The sequence below is a fragment of the Crinia signifera genome, chromosome 1, assembly GCF_055691185.1.
Source record: "Crinia signifera chromosome 1, ASM5569118v1, whole genome shotgun sequence".
Taxonomy (NCBI): domain Eukaryota; kingdom Metazoa; phylum Chordata; class Amphibia; order Anura; family Myobatrachidae; genus Crinia; species Crinia signifera.
Window position 1 is genome coordinate 365,127,571 of NC_139217.1, and position 16,557 is coordinate 365,144,127.

The 16,557-nt window shown below is 43.9% G+C and overlaps 1 protein-coding gene across 17 annotated transcripts in view; it reads left to right on the top strand.

Moving 5' to 3' along the window:
* RIMBP2 (RIMS binding protein 2) overlaps positions 1–16,557 on the top strand; it is a 359,110-nt gene that overhangs the window by 67,838 nt on the left and 274,715 nt on the right. For all 17 annotated transcript variants that reach the window (XM_083150351.1, XM_083150360.1, XM_083150314.1 and 14 more), the window contains exons 4-5: positions 368–538; positions 1,540–1,674. In XM_083150351.1, coding sequence (XP_083006477.1) covers positions 368–538; positions 1,540–1,674 — 306 coding nt within the window. The remainder of the gene's footprint in view (positions 1–367; positions 539–1,539; positions 1,675–16,557) is intronic.

Here is a 16,557-nt window from a genome sequence, read left to right on the forward strand (position 1 = left end):
AAATTGGCCCAGGATGTTGAAAATCGGGCTCAAGAGGTGGGCCTGCAGCACAGTTCAAAATTCAAATAGGGGAGCCACACCAACTGCCAGTGAGTCAGTTTGGGGTGGAAGTTGGTGTAGCTCCCATATTTGAACAGTACTGCAGCGCCACCTCGGGAGCCACCCCTGCATATCACCTTTGTTATTCAGCATTAAGCACACCCACCCCCCCTTTTTCGGGTTTATTCCTATTGGTTTTAATTGTTTACAAATAATGTATTAACTCTTTGATGAACAATTTTTGACTGCTAACAAACTACAATGAAAGATTGCATGGTTGTTTTTTTATTGAAAAGAACTTATATATATTTTTTGGTTATGATTACAGAATAAAACTTCAACCGTGGCAAAGAGGCCATCAACAAAACAGGCCATGCGCTCAGTAAATGGAGGACCTGCTCACTCCCCTTGTCCCAATAGAGAATCCGAGAGGGAAGTGGAGGTTCGGCTCCTGCAGGTGGAATGCGATGAGCTAAGAACCAGACTTGGATGTCTCAAGGTAAAAACATTATGGCAGGAGTGCTTAAAAGTGGATTAGCAAAGAAATGACCACGTATTAATAGGGATACTGTAAATTACTGAAGGTCTAAAATGTACAAAAAAAAGTCTTTAGAACACTAGGGGTGCAGGGAATAACCTTATTTTTTTATTTTTGAGGGGTGGACCAGTTTGGAGCATGTGAATGTTATGGAAAGGGGGCATCCCGGTGCAGCTTAGAGGAAAACCTATGTGGGGAACCCACTTGGCTAGTAAAGTATAAAAACACTTTTTTTTTCATACAGTACCTTACAATTGATGGTTCCACTATCGAAATACCTGCCAAGGGGTAGAAGAGGCTTTGTTGCACTGAACACTAACTAAAGTCATAAGAAACAATCACTTTCCTCTGTGTATGCACACCTTGGCGCCACTAGTGGCTGGCTGCTGCTACAGCAGCTACAGTAATATGAGTTATATATGTGGTAGTTTGTCTACAGTAGCAGTGAAGGCAGGGTGTTGCAGTGGGATTTGTCAAGTGGAAGTTGCTCTGCTGTTTGCTTAGAGCATGCGCAGCAGCTTACGGTCCTAGCTGATCAACACCACCAATATGCAAATAAGCTGCAGCTCTATGCCTGCCAACGGTCTTATAATAGAAGCCATTTGACTCGACGTTTACCATCAGTGGCCATCTGCTTCCTTATTATTAATGGTAAAACCATTAGCCACTAGGTGCCAACCATCAGTGCGTAAAGACCCATTGATGGTTGATGACCATTCCTTTACTGCACTCTCTACTGGAGGAAGCCTGCCAGAAGTATAGCAGTGTTACAAAGTTCTGAGGGAATAAGACTTTTTTGGCAATATTTTCAAATTACATTTACTGTAGTTACAACCAAGCTGATAATGCCAATTATCGATAATAATTAACTCTAAAAGTTCATTATCTGATGTAAATAAAAGTGATTGCAGATTTAAATCCACTGATGTCATCAGATCTCCTTTCTTTTTCTGTCAATGCAGGAAGGATTAATGGGTCAAAAGCCAAGTGATATAGAGCATTTGCTCAAACAGTCCCAGAAAGAGCTACTCTGGCTGCAGAGACAGCTGTCATTCATCTCCAATGGAGGTCCAGGCTGCCTTCTGTCCTCAAGCAAGGTACAGGACTATTGGTGTCTCAAATCATGCACATTAAATGAAAACTACTGTCTTAACTGAAAGATAATGAGTAATACAGTGATCTTACAATAACTGTAGTTAGCCTTGGTAAAAATAGTACGCGGTTCTGCTGACATTGAAATTCAAGGCACAATAATGTATTCAGCTTAAGGTGTTGAATTTATTGCAGCCATATATCAAGGAAGCTAACAAAGGTCCCAAAGGGAACAAGAACTTTGATCTATGGCTGGAATAAATTGCAGTGATTGCTTATATTCGGGGTTATTAACATCTCTGCAAGAGATCTACTGTACCTAACTTATCCCATGCTTTCTATGGCAATAAATTAATTGCTGAGTGCTAATGAAACTGCAGACCATATCTGAGGAAACTCGTTGCTTTGCTGAAGCATCATTTGGGAGTCAACCTATTTCTATCTTTTTAATATATTTTTTACTGCTTTTCCTTTTATTTAAAGTGTATGTATATGTATGTATGTATGTATATATGTATGTATGTATGTATATATATAATATATATATATATATATATATATATATATATATATATATATATAGCTGTCTGGGGGCGGCGGCACTCGGTCCAAGCGGAATAAAAGTCAGGAGACTGTGTAGTTATACACCAACGTTTCAAACCTCTGCGGGTTTTTTATCAAGGTAAGCAAAAGACTTTTGCTTACCTTGATAAAAAACCCGCAGAGGTTTGAAACGTTGGTGTATAACTACACAGTCTCCTGACTTTTATTCCGCTTGGACCGAGTGCCGCCGCCCCCAGACAGCTACATACAGGCACCTGCAGTCGGCAGGTGTATCGCACGGAGGGCACCGGGGTTTCTACCTTCACCTATACAGCATCATTTTGGAGTGCCGCGCATATGCAATTGTCTATATATATATATATATATATATATATATATATATATATATATATATATATATATATATATATATATATATATATATATATATATATATATATATATATATATATGTATGTATGTATGTAGTAGTAATAGTTTGTTTATTTATAAGGCGCCACAAAGTGTCCGCAGCGCCGTACATAGCAAACAAAAAAACAAATGACAAGGTAACGTACAGGGTGTGTTGATTAAAATACAGCATAAATAGGGGTATAGCTGGTAGAACTAAAATCTGCATCAGTTCTGAAGTAGGTGTCGAAATTGTCGAGGAGACTGAAGATGAAGTAGAGGAAGGGAAGAACAGGACAGGAGCACAGGTGAGGTAAAGAGGTAGGGTGAGTACGTGAGGAAGGAGGACCCTACTCATAAGAGTTAACAGACTAAAAGGAGGTGGGTGGACAAACGAAAAACAATAGGATAAGTAGGAACGGATGGGAACAGATTTGAGGGGTAGGGTAGGCATGATAGGAGGAGCGAAAGAGGTGAGGAGGAGGAGGGATAGGCTAGGCGGAAGAAGTGGGTTTTGAGGGAGCGCTTGAAGGAGGTAAGGGATTTATGTATGTGTGTGTGTATATATGTATATATATATATATATATATATATATATATATGATATCCCTGGCACTCCGTTGCCCCTAATGCAGGGGTGTCTTGCCGGTGAGGCGTCATAGCCACTGGATATACTGGTAGGTGCTGGCGGCACTCAGAGACAGACAACTGGTTCTAGCAAAGGTGAAACTGTAATCTATGTTTCAGGGTTCAAGACCATCCTGATGAAGGGGTCTTGAACCCCCGAAACGTAGATTAAAGTTTTACCTTTGCTAGAACCAGTTGTCCATCCCTGAGTGCCGCCAGCACCTACCAGTGTGTGTGTGTGTGTGTGTGTATGTATATATATATATATATATATATATATATATATATATATACGTTCTGTAGCTCTGGCACTCAGTCGACACAAATGTTTACTGTTTCTGTTGCCTTCCTCCAATACGGGACTCCATGGACAATGGCTCCCACACACAACCAGCTGGTGGACGGCGGCACTCAGAAATAACAACACGTACACATGCCAATTTCTGCCAACGTTTCAATGTCAGAACATTTTCGTCAGGGCAACAATACATGAAATAAAACACTCACCATTTATGTGCTCAACTGAACCAGCCCCCAGCATCTGAGCGCGCCGTGCAGCAGCGGCACGCATCGATGACGTCACCCCCCGTGCGCCCGTCACCATGGTTACATAACAACACTGTAAGAATCAGACAGAATACATGAAAATAACGTAATGAAATTACAGCTATACAGCACAATATTACAATACATAAATCATGCGGTAAGGAAGGAGTGACACCCGTTGTCACAAAAAGCAGTTCAAGCCTAATGTCTCATTTAAACCAAACGGACTAAGTGAATGCAACATATAGATCCACCTTGATTCTTTTTGCAAAAGCAATTTAGATCTGTTACCTCCTCGCACCAATGGAGGCACATGGTCCACGATCATATGCTTGAAAGCTGTGGGTGAATGGCCCATCTGGGCGTAATGCCGGGCAACCGGTTGATCGCTAGTGCCTTTGAGCACTGCTGTTCTGATGGCAAGTCTATGTTGGGCCATTCTGACTTTGAACTGGCAGTCAGTTTTGCCAACATAGAACTTGCCACAGGGACACACCAAAACATAAATGACGAACTGTGAAATACATGTGAGTCTGTAATTAATTTTAAAAATCTTATTGTTGAATGGATTTTTGATGTGGTCCCCAGTCCACATATACCCACATGTAACACAGCCTGTACATTTAACACAACCCACCTTGGGGGTGCCTAAGAAAGTACCCGGTTTGTGTTTGTCAAAATTAGTTATGTCGGTGTGAACTAGCAGGTCCCGCAAATTACGGCCTCTGGAGTAGCTGGTAATGAGTTTTTTGTTGTGTAGACCTGGAAGATCAGTGTCGGCAGACACTATCGGCCAATATTTGGATACAGCCTGTTTGGCTTGGTTGCTGCAGGTGTTAAAGCGATTGGGCCAAAACATTCTGTTACTAGATTTGTTTTTGGACTTTCTTTTTAAAGTTTTACTGCGGGGGATTGCTAGTACTCGTTGTTTAATAAGCAGTAGGTCGCTGAGAACATAACCTCTGTCAACAAATTTGGCTATCATGTTGTTCAATTGGATCTCCAGGTCAACAGGGTCGCTACAGATCCTGCGCACTCGTAAGAGTTGTGAATAGGGTAAACCTTTAGTTACTGAGGGCGGGTGAAAGCTAGTAGGACTAGCTTTTATCTACAGGTAGCTGGCTGTGCGATGGGGTCATCAGTGACCCCATCGTACGCCAATGCCTTTATGATGGCGGTGGAGCATGATATTTTTTTAGCGGACCCCAACATTTGGGCTAATGTATTTTATTATGCGCGCTACATAGACGATATGCTGTTATTGTGGCAGGGGTCATCCGCATCTTTACTTGAATTGATACAAACCCAGAACAGTAGTCCTAGTCCTGTAAAACTTACCTGTAACATGTCAAAATCCACCATCGATTTTTTGGATGTGCGCATCACTTTAAGTGGTGGCAATCTACATACTTCATTATATGTAAAACCCACGGACCGCAACATGCTTTTGAGTCCTACTAGCTTTCACCCGCCCTCAGTAACTAAAGGTTTACCCTATTTCATGTATTGTTGCCCTGACGAAAATGTTCCGACATTGAAACGTTGGCAGATATTGGCATGTGTACGTGTCGTTATTTCTGAGTGCCGCCGTCCACCAGCTGGTTATATATATCCCTAAATACAGAAGAATATCCGAACCAGAGAATGACCAGGAAGACTGGACATGCTAGAATAAACATAACCAGGGAAATAACTGGATCTTAAAAAGGAGCACACAGAACTCATTTACAGCTAATTCAGAAGACTTGAGGACTTGGCAAATCCAGAATTGCCCCTTTATCCTCTCCAGGGAGCTGTGATTGGCTGGTAGAGGATTAGCTATACCAGATAGGCTAACAGCAGTCACTTGATCGGTTTAGCAATGGAGACGCCCATGTTGTGTACCGGTGGGAGCCTGCCCTCCCAAGTACCAAAAAGGGGAGACCCTAGGGTACCCTGCCGTCTAGTGTTCCCCAACGCTTGCATAGGAAGCGAGTGGTGAATTATCTGAAAAGGTAACTGCATGCGCCCGATGCAATCCTGACACAAAAGTTTTAGGGTCAGTTTCAATTACCTGTGGTGCTTACCGCAAGCTTGTAGCATCCCAAGTTAAGGCCATGAAGCAATTGAATTATTGTCAATGGTAAGCCTGCAGGTTGCACTCACTACAAATGTTATGTTTCTCTTTCGTCCAGTCCGGTGACACAGCTTCACCTTGGGATGTAGGAGGGTCCGCAGGAGCCAGGCAGCTATGCTGAAATCTTTCCTCTGGTAGCAGTCTCCTCCCCTCCGCATCCCATCATGCTTCAGTTCATGATAGGTGCCCACCGGAGTGGGTGCTATGCTCGGCTGCTCCTGCAACTGCCAAATTGTTTCCTTTGGATTTTCACTAGAATATTATTATTCTAGTCAAATAGTTTTTTTTATTTTATTAACCTAGTGCAGGTTTTCTTTTCCAGTGTGCTGCTTCTAGGAACTGCCACACACTGAGAGCACAGCAGAGGCTGACAGAAGCATTTCCTGTCAGCGCTCTGTGTTTGGCGAGACGCGGCTGCGTCTCATATAAAGAGACGCAGCGGCGTATCCTGTACCGCGCTTAACCTCTTTTGAGGAGAGGTTTGCCTGGGCCCGGGGAGTGCCTGCAACCAGCACCTTACTTAGAAGGGGATCGTGGGGGACAGACCTCCCGCGATGGCGGACGCCATCTTGGAGGGTTTATAGACTGAAATCCCTCTAGGGAAGTGAAGTCTATTAGAGGTGTCCAGCGCTGCTGGATGACTACATGTGATCCCAGGAAGAAGGGGAGGTACTGGAGGTGAGGATAAACACTTGTGGGAGTGGCTAAAGGGGGAATGGGCGCCAATTTGGCTATCCTACCCTGCTGAAGCAGAGACTTAGTCTATTCCTACTCTGTGTACTGGCGCCATTTTCTCTCCACTGCTGAGCTGAAGCCTGGCTGAATTCTTCAAGGTACAGAGATTACAGATTCTCATGGAAAGCGCCACCCCCACTGACGCTGAAGTCACCTACCGCAAGCAGTCAGATAAGTACACTATATACATTGACTGGTACTTTGCCTGACATTGTGCACCATGGGTTAAATATGACTAACACATGTGATACTGCTGCTGTGGAGAGGGGGGAGGTGCGGATCATGTTATTAGACTGCAGATCCCGTGGAGTAAAATTAACATGTGAACAGATGGATCAAGGGGATTTGTGCCCTGCTTGTGAAGCTGTGCCCACTAGTGCACAAGCCCTGAGGTCTGAGCAACAAGAACCTGCGTGGGCTGCTGCGTTGGGGACGTCTATGAATGCCTTGGCTGAGGCTCTCAATAGGCAAAAGAATAGTCTTATTTAGTCTAATGGCCCTAGTTCATCCTCCCAGACTTCTATGGGATCCATTGCTCATTCGCAAGGGGACTCCATGTTACTGCAGGTCATACAGGACACTGCTCAAGGGGTTCATAAGATGCATTCTCTTCTGGAAAAGTTTGCAAAACCTTCTGATAGCCCTTCCTCCAGACGGCTATCAGCTACACCTCCTCCGTTATCTGTCGATTCTGATGAGGATGGTGTTTGCGAAGATGATTTATGTTGGGAGCAAAGGGAAGAGGCTGATGCTTCTGTCCCGGGCATTGAGGATTTAATCCTTGCTGTGAAACAGACTTTGGACCCCTCCCCTACGCTCAGTAAGGAAGGAATGAAAAGTAAGGAATGAAAGGTTCATTCCCACTGAACCTTTCCACTGGCACACACCTCTAAAAGGACAGTGAAAACCACATTCTGAATAATATATAACTGTATACTGACTGTACCTGTCCTCGAGTGCATATTGGTCCAGGTCGGCCTCATAATGAGAGTGTCTACCAGATATTAAGAACCTTAATTCAAACAGTCCAAAAATGGCATATTGAGTGTACACACACCTGAACCTACATTGGTAGGAATCACCTAACGGAACCATCCCTATAATTGGAACAGTTTTATGATTTGATGGAGTATCGGGAATAATACCTAAAAAAAAAAAAACCTCAATCCACTAAGCTATTCATTCGGACTTAAAAGTTCTTTATACCGATTGAACCATTGAGAGAAAAGGTCTTAAAGCTGCAGTGCACCTCTGAATTCCAAAGGACCTAGTGGTAGTGTATAACATCTGGTTGCAGTCACATTCAACTTATAAAAACTGTGGAAATTATGTCAATGCTTTTTGCAAACCCGTGATGAAGTCCCATGTAGGGACGAAACGCGTTGGTATCGTCTATTTGCTATTGTGAAATATACTACTGAACTTTTCATGGTCTGAAACAATCACCACAGAAGTGTGGAACAAGAGACTTTTTAATAAATGTATGTTTACTTTTATTGCTTTGAAATTTGTCAAAAGGCTATATAGACCCAATCACTAAAGGTCTAAAAAAAAGGGCGCCAACTTACAACTGCCATCCACATTCTCTTTGTCCCCATCCAACAGGGGTCCTTGTAAGTCCGGCAGCCCAAACGTAGTAACTACTAAGTTGGTGGCGTGAAACAAGAGTCTGTTCTCTATATATATATAGATAGATAGATAGATAGATAGATATATTTATATATATATATCTATATACTGCCACTCTTGCCTCCGGCACTCTGGAGTCCCCCAGGGATATCCTGCTTCGGTGCCTTCAAAAAGGGGGTGACCCCACTATACATAGTAATTAAGGCTCAAAAAAAGACATTAGTCCATCGAGTTCAACCTATCTAACTTGTAACTACTGACTTGAGTTAGTGGCCAAAACTGAATCCAGTTTTGATTTAAATTAATTAAGAGTAGTTGCTGTAACCACCCCCATTGGCAATGAGTTCCAGAATTTTACTGCTCTAATGGAGAAGAATCATTTTCTTAATTCAGTACAGAATTTCTTTTCCTCGAGCCTCAGTACATGCCAATGTGTCCTAAGTATAGGCCTGTTGGTGAACAAATCATCTCCCAGTTCCATATGATTACCAATCCTGTATTTGAACATACTAATCATATCACCTTTCAGCCTCCGTTTCTCCTGTGAAAACATATTCAGCCTGGTTAACCTATCTTTGTATTCTACGGATTCAAGACCTTTTACTAGCTTTGTCGCCCTTCTCTGTACCTGTTTATGTTCTTTTTAAGGTTCGGTGCCCAGAACTGAACACAATATTCCAAGTGTGGTCTCACCAATGCCTTGTAAAGAGGCACTATCACATTGGCATCCCTTGAATCCATACCCCTTTTAATGCATGCCAGTGTCTGGTTTGCTTTTGTTGCTACACTTGAGCAGTGTGCACTATTACCCAATTTTTCATCTATGATGACCCACAAGTCCTTCTCTACAGCAGAATTCCCGGTACTTGTTTCCTAGCACGGTGCCCATCCCATGGCATCGCGTACCGTTATTAGTGATGTGCGATGCAATGCAATCTCCATGTTAAATGCACAGGAGTGCTTGTACAATGAAATATCGCATAGGATCACATGCCAGCAAATGGTATGCGATATTTCATTGTACAAGCACCCATGCCATGTGATGGGTGCTTACAATGAGATGTAACCCCCAGTATCCACGCCATCCCGAAGAGTGGCGAGCGCAGGCGGTACGCGTCCTCCGACCTTTTCATACCCCCACTATCCACGTCAGCGCGGAGTTGATTTTAGATAGTGTGGCGAGCCACCGCGCCTGAATCGTGGCGAGCGCAGCGAGCCCCGTGGGGGGATGCAGAATACATGTAAAGTAATCCCTGTCCCCTTGTGGGGCTCGCTGCGCTCGCCACGCTTCGAGCTCGTATTACGCGTCCCCTCGCGGGGCTCGCCACTATCTAAAATCAACTCCACACCGACGTGGATAGTAAGGGTATGAAAAGGTCGGAGGACGCGTTCTCGCGGGGCTCGCTGTACTCGCGGGGCTCGCTGCGCTCGCACGCTTCGGGTTGGCGTTGACATTGGGGGTGACACTAAATGATGAAATCACATTGTAAGCACCCATCTGTGTGCTTGTACAATTGAAAATCTAATCACATCGCATGCCGCAATATTGCATGCGATGAGTTGTCGTACGATGGAATCGTGGGCACCGTGCTAGGAAACAAGTACCAAATTCCCTATAATAACACCATTAAATCGACATGGCTTTAGGTCGACAGGTTGACACAAGCATGAGGTCTACATGGGCAAGGTCGACAGTCAAAAGTTCAACATGGGGGTTTTCACTGTTCTTTGAGCCGACATGTGCGGACAGGCGGAATTTCATGCCCTACCATCCACTAGGGCAGGGGTGGGGAACCTTTTTTGTGCCAAGGGCCGTTTGTATGGGTAAAAAAATCCATCGGGGGCCATAAGTAAAAATTTCTCTTATAAATTGTCCTGCTGCAGCCATCCCACACTCCGGTGGCTGTCGCTGAATAGGACTGACAGTCTCCGGCTGCTGTTGATTGAGGAATCTCGCAAGAACTACCGACCTCTTGCGAGAATTCCCCTGTACTTAACTCACGGCAAAGCCACTGGACAGGTGGGAGGGCCACTCAGACCGGCAACGGGGGCCGCATACGGCCCCCGGGCCTGAGGTTCCCCACCCCTGAGGTTCCCTACCCCTGCACTAGGGCATGGTGGGAGAATAAAATAGTGTGCCTAAAGCACAGCGACGGATGCGGTGCACTTAAACCTGTGTCCATGTTGACTGTGTCAACATTCGGGTAAAAAAACAGTGAAAACCCCATGTCGACCTTTTGACTGTCAACCTTGCCCATGCTGACCTAATGCTTGTGTCAACCTAATGACCTGTCGACCTAGACAGGGGCGGCACATGTTTGGGGGCGGCACCTGGATGCATGTGATAGTACTGTCAGCCTGAAATGTACCAGTAACTGCAAAATATCCACTGTACTGTACCATATTCCATCCTGAATAGAGTGTAAATGAATAGGACATGCATGTACTGACCCTGTAAGTGGTCCTACTTATACATAATAAAAAAAGTTACAGTTGTTGGCTTTTTTATTATTATATTAAATTTGCAATTAAATGAGGGCTTATAACTAATCAATAAAAATAATACAATTAGACAGGGGGGACTGACCCACGTCGACCTAATGGTGTTGACCCAATGCTTGTCGACCTACTTACTGTATATATATATTAGTTTACATATGGTGGACTTGATTTCCATAGCACCCATTTATTCCTTATTTTAATCCTAATACTTCCCGTAATAAGATAATCTCTACACAGCAAATGCACAGCCACATAATTTTCTTTGCAGCAAATCCTTGTTCTCACGTGCATACAAATGCTCAGAGTTTCAGAACTGCGCAGAATATCCTTGACATGCAAACTCTTATTGGCAAGACCATCTTCACTGTTGTTCTCCCTCTAGCACTATCCATGTCACCAGTGCGTACATACTGGCTGATTTTAAGAATATGTCATAACGAATGATCTTTATCAGCAAATTAATTTAATCAAAGCACATTTTATTTGTGAAAATGCACATATTACACATGTAATACAATCAAATATAAGTCCAAATGTAACACATAATCATGATTTCTTTAATGGCCCAATAATAATGTTGTAGATCAGGGGTGGCCAACCGGTCAGAGGTAAAGAGCCGAAAAATATCTGTAGTCAAGCTAAAGAGCCAAAAACATGCCTTCGGCGCAAGTGCCAAAAAAGGGGCGTGGTCTATTTGAACCCCTTGGGTGGGTGTGATACACATATGCCTCCAATAGTGCAGTGCCATATAGACATATGCCCCCAATAGTGCCAAATACACATATGCTCCCACGGTGCCAGATATGCCCCCACGGTGCCACAAACTGATATGCCCCCACAGTGCCAAAAAGCTGGTATGCCCCCAGAGTGCCAAAAAGCTGGTATGCCCCCACAGTGCAACAATCTGCTATGCCCCCACAGTGCCACAAACTGCTATGCCCCCACAGTGCCACAAACTGCTATGCCCCCACAGTGCCACAAACTGCTATGCCCCCACAGTGCCACAAACTGCTATGCCCCCACAGTGCCACAAACTGCTATGCCCCCACAGTGCTAATTTCCTAGCAGCAGCACTCACCGATGTTGCTGCTTCTGCCGGGCGGGGAGAGGACAGTTTGGGGTCCCCCTGCAGTCCTGTCATGTCACCGAGGGGAGGAGAGCACAACACAGCACACCGTGCGTCTCCTTCCCCCTCACTTCCCTGTGACTGGGCCTTCCACCAATCAAAGCTTGTGGGCCGGCTCCTGATTGGCTGCTGGCCCACAAGCTCTGATTGGCGGACGGCCCAGTCACAAGGATGCACAGGTAGGGGTAGGAGAGATGCGCGAAGCGCGCTCTCTTCCCCTCAGAAGGAGAAGGGATTCGGGGAACGGGCAGCGGGTGATGGTGGATGGTGGACGGCGGGCAGCAGTGGGAGCAGGAGCCACACTTTAACAGGGGGAGAGACACCCCTGTTGTAGACAAACAATGTTTGTACTATCAGCATTTTAAAAATAAAGAATAATGTACCCCCCCCCCCCTCAAGAAACTGGGGGTCCCGCAGACATTTTTTTGTCCCTCTCTCTCATGGGCACCTGATATATGGACATCTTGAGATGTAAAGTAGTCTCCAGCAGATTATTTGTAAATTGGATTTAGGGGTTAATCAGGAGAGAGTCTTTCCTGCTTTCTGCATGATCTTTCTGCATGCATCGCTAATTTGAGTCCCCAATTAGGAACTTCCCATACTTTCTATTGCAGTTGCTATCATCCACTTTGTTCTACCTTCTTATCAAGTTGACTACCTTCTCCTGTGAAGAAGACATTAGAATATTTTTTACACCACAGGCCAGAAATAAATTATTATGGGTAATAACTTTAGAGAATGATAAAATATTCAAATAACAGTTGTTCCTACCAACAACTCCTACTACCCCCAGCTGCCTCTACCCCCAGCTCCATCTACCCCCAGCTGCCTCTACTTCCAGCTCCATCCTACCCTCAGCTCCCTCTACTTCCAGCTCCATCTACCCCCAGCTCCTTCTACTTCCAGCTCCTTCTACTTCCAGCTCCCTCTATCTATCCCCGGCTACCACTGCCACCAGCTCCCACCATCACCAACTCGTATTTCATGATTCACCAAAAACGAAATAAATATAGCTGCAATAACAATTAAAATATGCATACATTGTTGCCCTCTCAGTTTTTGAGTTATTTGTTTTCTTTCTTTTTTTAAGTTTATTTATTTATTTTTTTAAGCAATCTTGTATGGTTTCCCTTCTGTCTTTTCTAGCAAGTGGGAGAAGCCCTGTCGCATATCTTCCTTAGCATTATATGTGATTGTCTTTTGATTGACATTTAACTATGCTAATGCAGCATGTCTTATATGACGTTTCCATGGAACTGTGCAAATATTGCTTCCATGCTTTGGGTAATAAGTTGAAGCAACATAGCAATATAGCTGTTTTTTTGCAAGAACACAGGGCAAAAGTCGTCAGGACCTGAATCCTGGAAATATGAAACCGGGATGCTCCATAGCTGAGCGTCATCCTGCACATGCTCCATAGGAGAGCACTACACTCGCACTGCATGAGCATCACACGGCACATGCTCCATAGCTGAAAGTCACACGACACACGCTCCGTAGTGGGGCATCTTAATGCGCAATGGGGCCAATTCTAAATTATTCGTAGTGATCCGAATACGACCCCTGCCGTAATGGTCAAGGTTTGCGCATGTGCATTTGCAAACCCTGACAGCGAATGGCTGTGGCGAGTTACACACTCACCGGGACGTTCCCAGCAGGGAGGGAGGAACGGGGGTGGACAGGGGCAGTGGGGGCACTTTGCAATGGGAACGCCCAGCGTTTTATGGGAGTCACCATTAAAATGCTGAGCGTTCCCATGGGTGGATGAATAGCTGACATTACATGACGTGAGATGCCGGCCCTGTCTTTGTCCCTGCGGCTGCAATTAAGTCAGTTCAGACTGTTTTATTTGTGAAGCCAGGAGAAATCATTCGATAATCGGCAACCATCAAATGATTTGTTCTGCAATGGAGACATGCGAGGGGATGTGTTTTGTTACACATCCTTTTGCATGGTAGCGAGGCGTATTGCCGGGGGGGAATTAGCGGGGCAGTGTCACAGGCACTTGGGAAGCTACCAGCTTCACAGCTTACCGAGCAGATCAGAATCAAGCTAAATATTAAGTCGCATCTTCCCTTGCAGTTGAAGGGACGTAACTGTGTTATCAGGGCATTTGCAAGCACACAAAGTTTAAAGATGGTTTCTATAGCGTTGCGTGGTTAGCACAGTTGTGTATGTATAAATACACATGTTTTCGTGCAGATCTTTTGCATATTATTATATTTTATTTATAAGGCGCCACAAGTGGTTTGCAGAGTCGCACTTATAGCACATATTAGAAGAACAATGCGCAGTACACAGAACTAAACTTTACAGTAACTAAAAAGCTAAAACCGAGAACAGGTACCACTTAGAACCAGAATTCTTATTACACAATACAGCTGTGATGACAACTGAGCTGTCCGCATACATAAAATATAAGGCTTGTATAAGTTTGCATCTACAAGTATGACGACCATGAAACCAAGCGTACAGATTGGACATGGGTGCCTGCATAGGGGTGTTAATATACTTTTAGAACTTCTTTTTATACAGGCAATGGAGGTGAAATTAAGACCAAATTGCCCGCAACGCTACCACAAAATGAGTATTTGATTGACTCTTTTGTACATTTGTATATTACAATATCTGGTTCTCAAATCCCCCAGATCTTGTGTAATTAAAGTGTGTCCTGTTCCCTATGACTTAATAAGGGTCCAGAATTATGCATGTCAGAAACTGTGTGTGTGAGAGGGATTTAGTGCTTCACTTCCTCTGGGAGAACCCTGTTATATTTCCTATTGCTCTTACAGTTGCTAAGCAGCTGACACTTGCACTGAATTTGATATGTTACCATACATACATGTCTTATAATTGACATGCTGTTTCCTTTACCAATGCTGAAGCTAGTGACACGCAGTTTATAATAATGACTGTATATGGATGTACCTTACATATCAATAAACCAATCTATCCTGCACACCGCTTCGATGGCATTAATGGCTCAGGAAATGAAAATGATGTTCTCAAGGTCATGAACAGTACAACAGTTTATCAACTTGTACATCATTTTAGCTATTATTAGATATCTTCTGCTACTCTCATCCATTACATAAGATACAGGAATATGTTTAAATTTATTGCAATAAAAATGTAGAATAATTAGATAATTGTTTTGTTTGGGTTAGTATATGTTCCAAGTCTTAAAATCCTAATGCTTATTGACATATAAAACCATAATACAGTAACTAATTAAAACAGAAATGAACAGGTATATTATCATGCACATGCCACATTTATGTATAGAAATATGCAGTTCGTGTTTTTCTTTTTTTACTATAAGTAAATGTAAGCTCTTTGAGCTACACAAACATGGATGCCTTAGTTGCCATTTATAGGAAATGGACATGGAGCACTTTTAAAATGAAACCAAAACACAAACCAGAGAGAACAGAAAGGTACTACATGCACATGAGGAGTTAAAACTGTAAAAAAATAAAAATAGTAGCATTTTCCAGGTAATCCTTGTTAATACCCTTCTGCATAGGAGTTCCTAAGCTCCTCACTGCATGCAGCATACTGTGGGATATAAAAAGACAACCTATATTTGTAATGGATTGGTCCATTCTGTAGACCACATATGTCCCTTCCCCTGTGTGTAGAGGAGGAGGAATCAGTACGGTGTGGGGAGGGAGGTAGGGAGGTGGCAGGAGGCTACTATCTAGATTCTGTCTGTCTCTCTCTCTCTGTGTGTATGAGCAGGAAAGGCTACAGTTGGGAATTACACAGCTACTGTAGGAAATAGAGGGAAAAGCCATCTTGTGTGTGTGTGTGTGTGTGTGTGTGTGTGTGTAAGCTGGAGAGAGAGGGAGGAGGAGAAAGAAGGTCGGACTACTGTCTAATAGGCTGTGGCAGCTGCTGCATGCTGGATGATGCTTCTTTCACTGGCTTTCAGCAGTCATGAATCATTGTGAGACGAGTATAAGCATTGCCTGCACCCCAGACCTGCTGCTGCCCCAGTCTGCCTGGATGTAAATGGGCACAGCACACTGCACCTGGCCCTGAGTCCCAGCAGCCTGACTCCAGCACAAGGTAGGATACCATTCCCTGCCTGCTGCCGCTGCTTCCCTGTTCTGGTGCAAGAGCAGAAAGTTGGTTGCATGCATCTCTCTGTCACCATTACCCGGCAATGGAGAACTATACTTGGGCTGTGATGGCAGCTAACTTGTAATGCAGATGTTTAAGCCTTTTTTTTTTTTTTTTTTATGAGAGAGAAGAGGCCTCTATCTCAGGGCTTGACAATATGCTGTGGCAGTTAGGAGGTTAAGTCATTCTAGATATTAGTATTGTAATGTAGGAAACAAATAATCCTCCTAGAAGCCTTGTATATGTGTGTGTATGTGTGTGTGTGTGTGTGTAGCTCAGAATAGAGGGTGTTTCATGCCTTCACTCCACCCCACTCCTAAACTCTGTGTATCTCCTGACCTAATAGTAAATATTCCTAGTAGCAGACTGGATAGCTGAGCAAGTGATGGCTTTATAAGAGCTTGTGGGTGACCTTGAGCATGCCATGTTATCTTGATGCTTTTGGTAGCAAGCAGCATTGCTGTAGGAAGGGTTAATAACGTGTGCAGGATGGAATTGTAGCCTTGCAATATACCGGGTACTGTATGC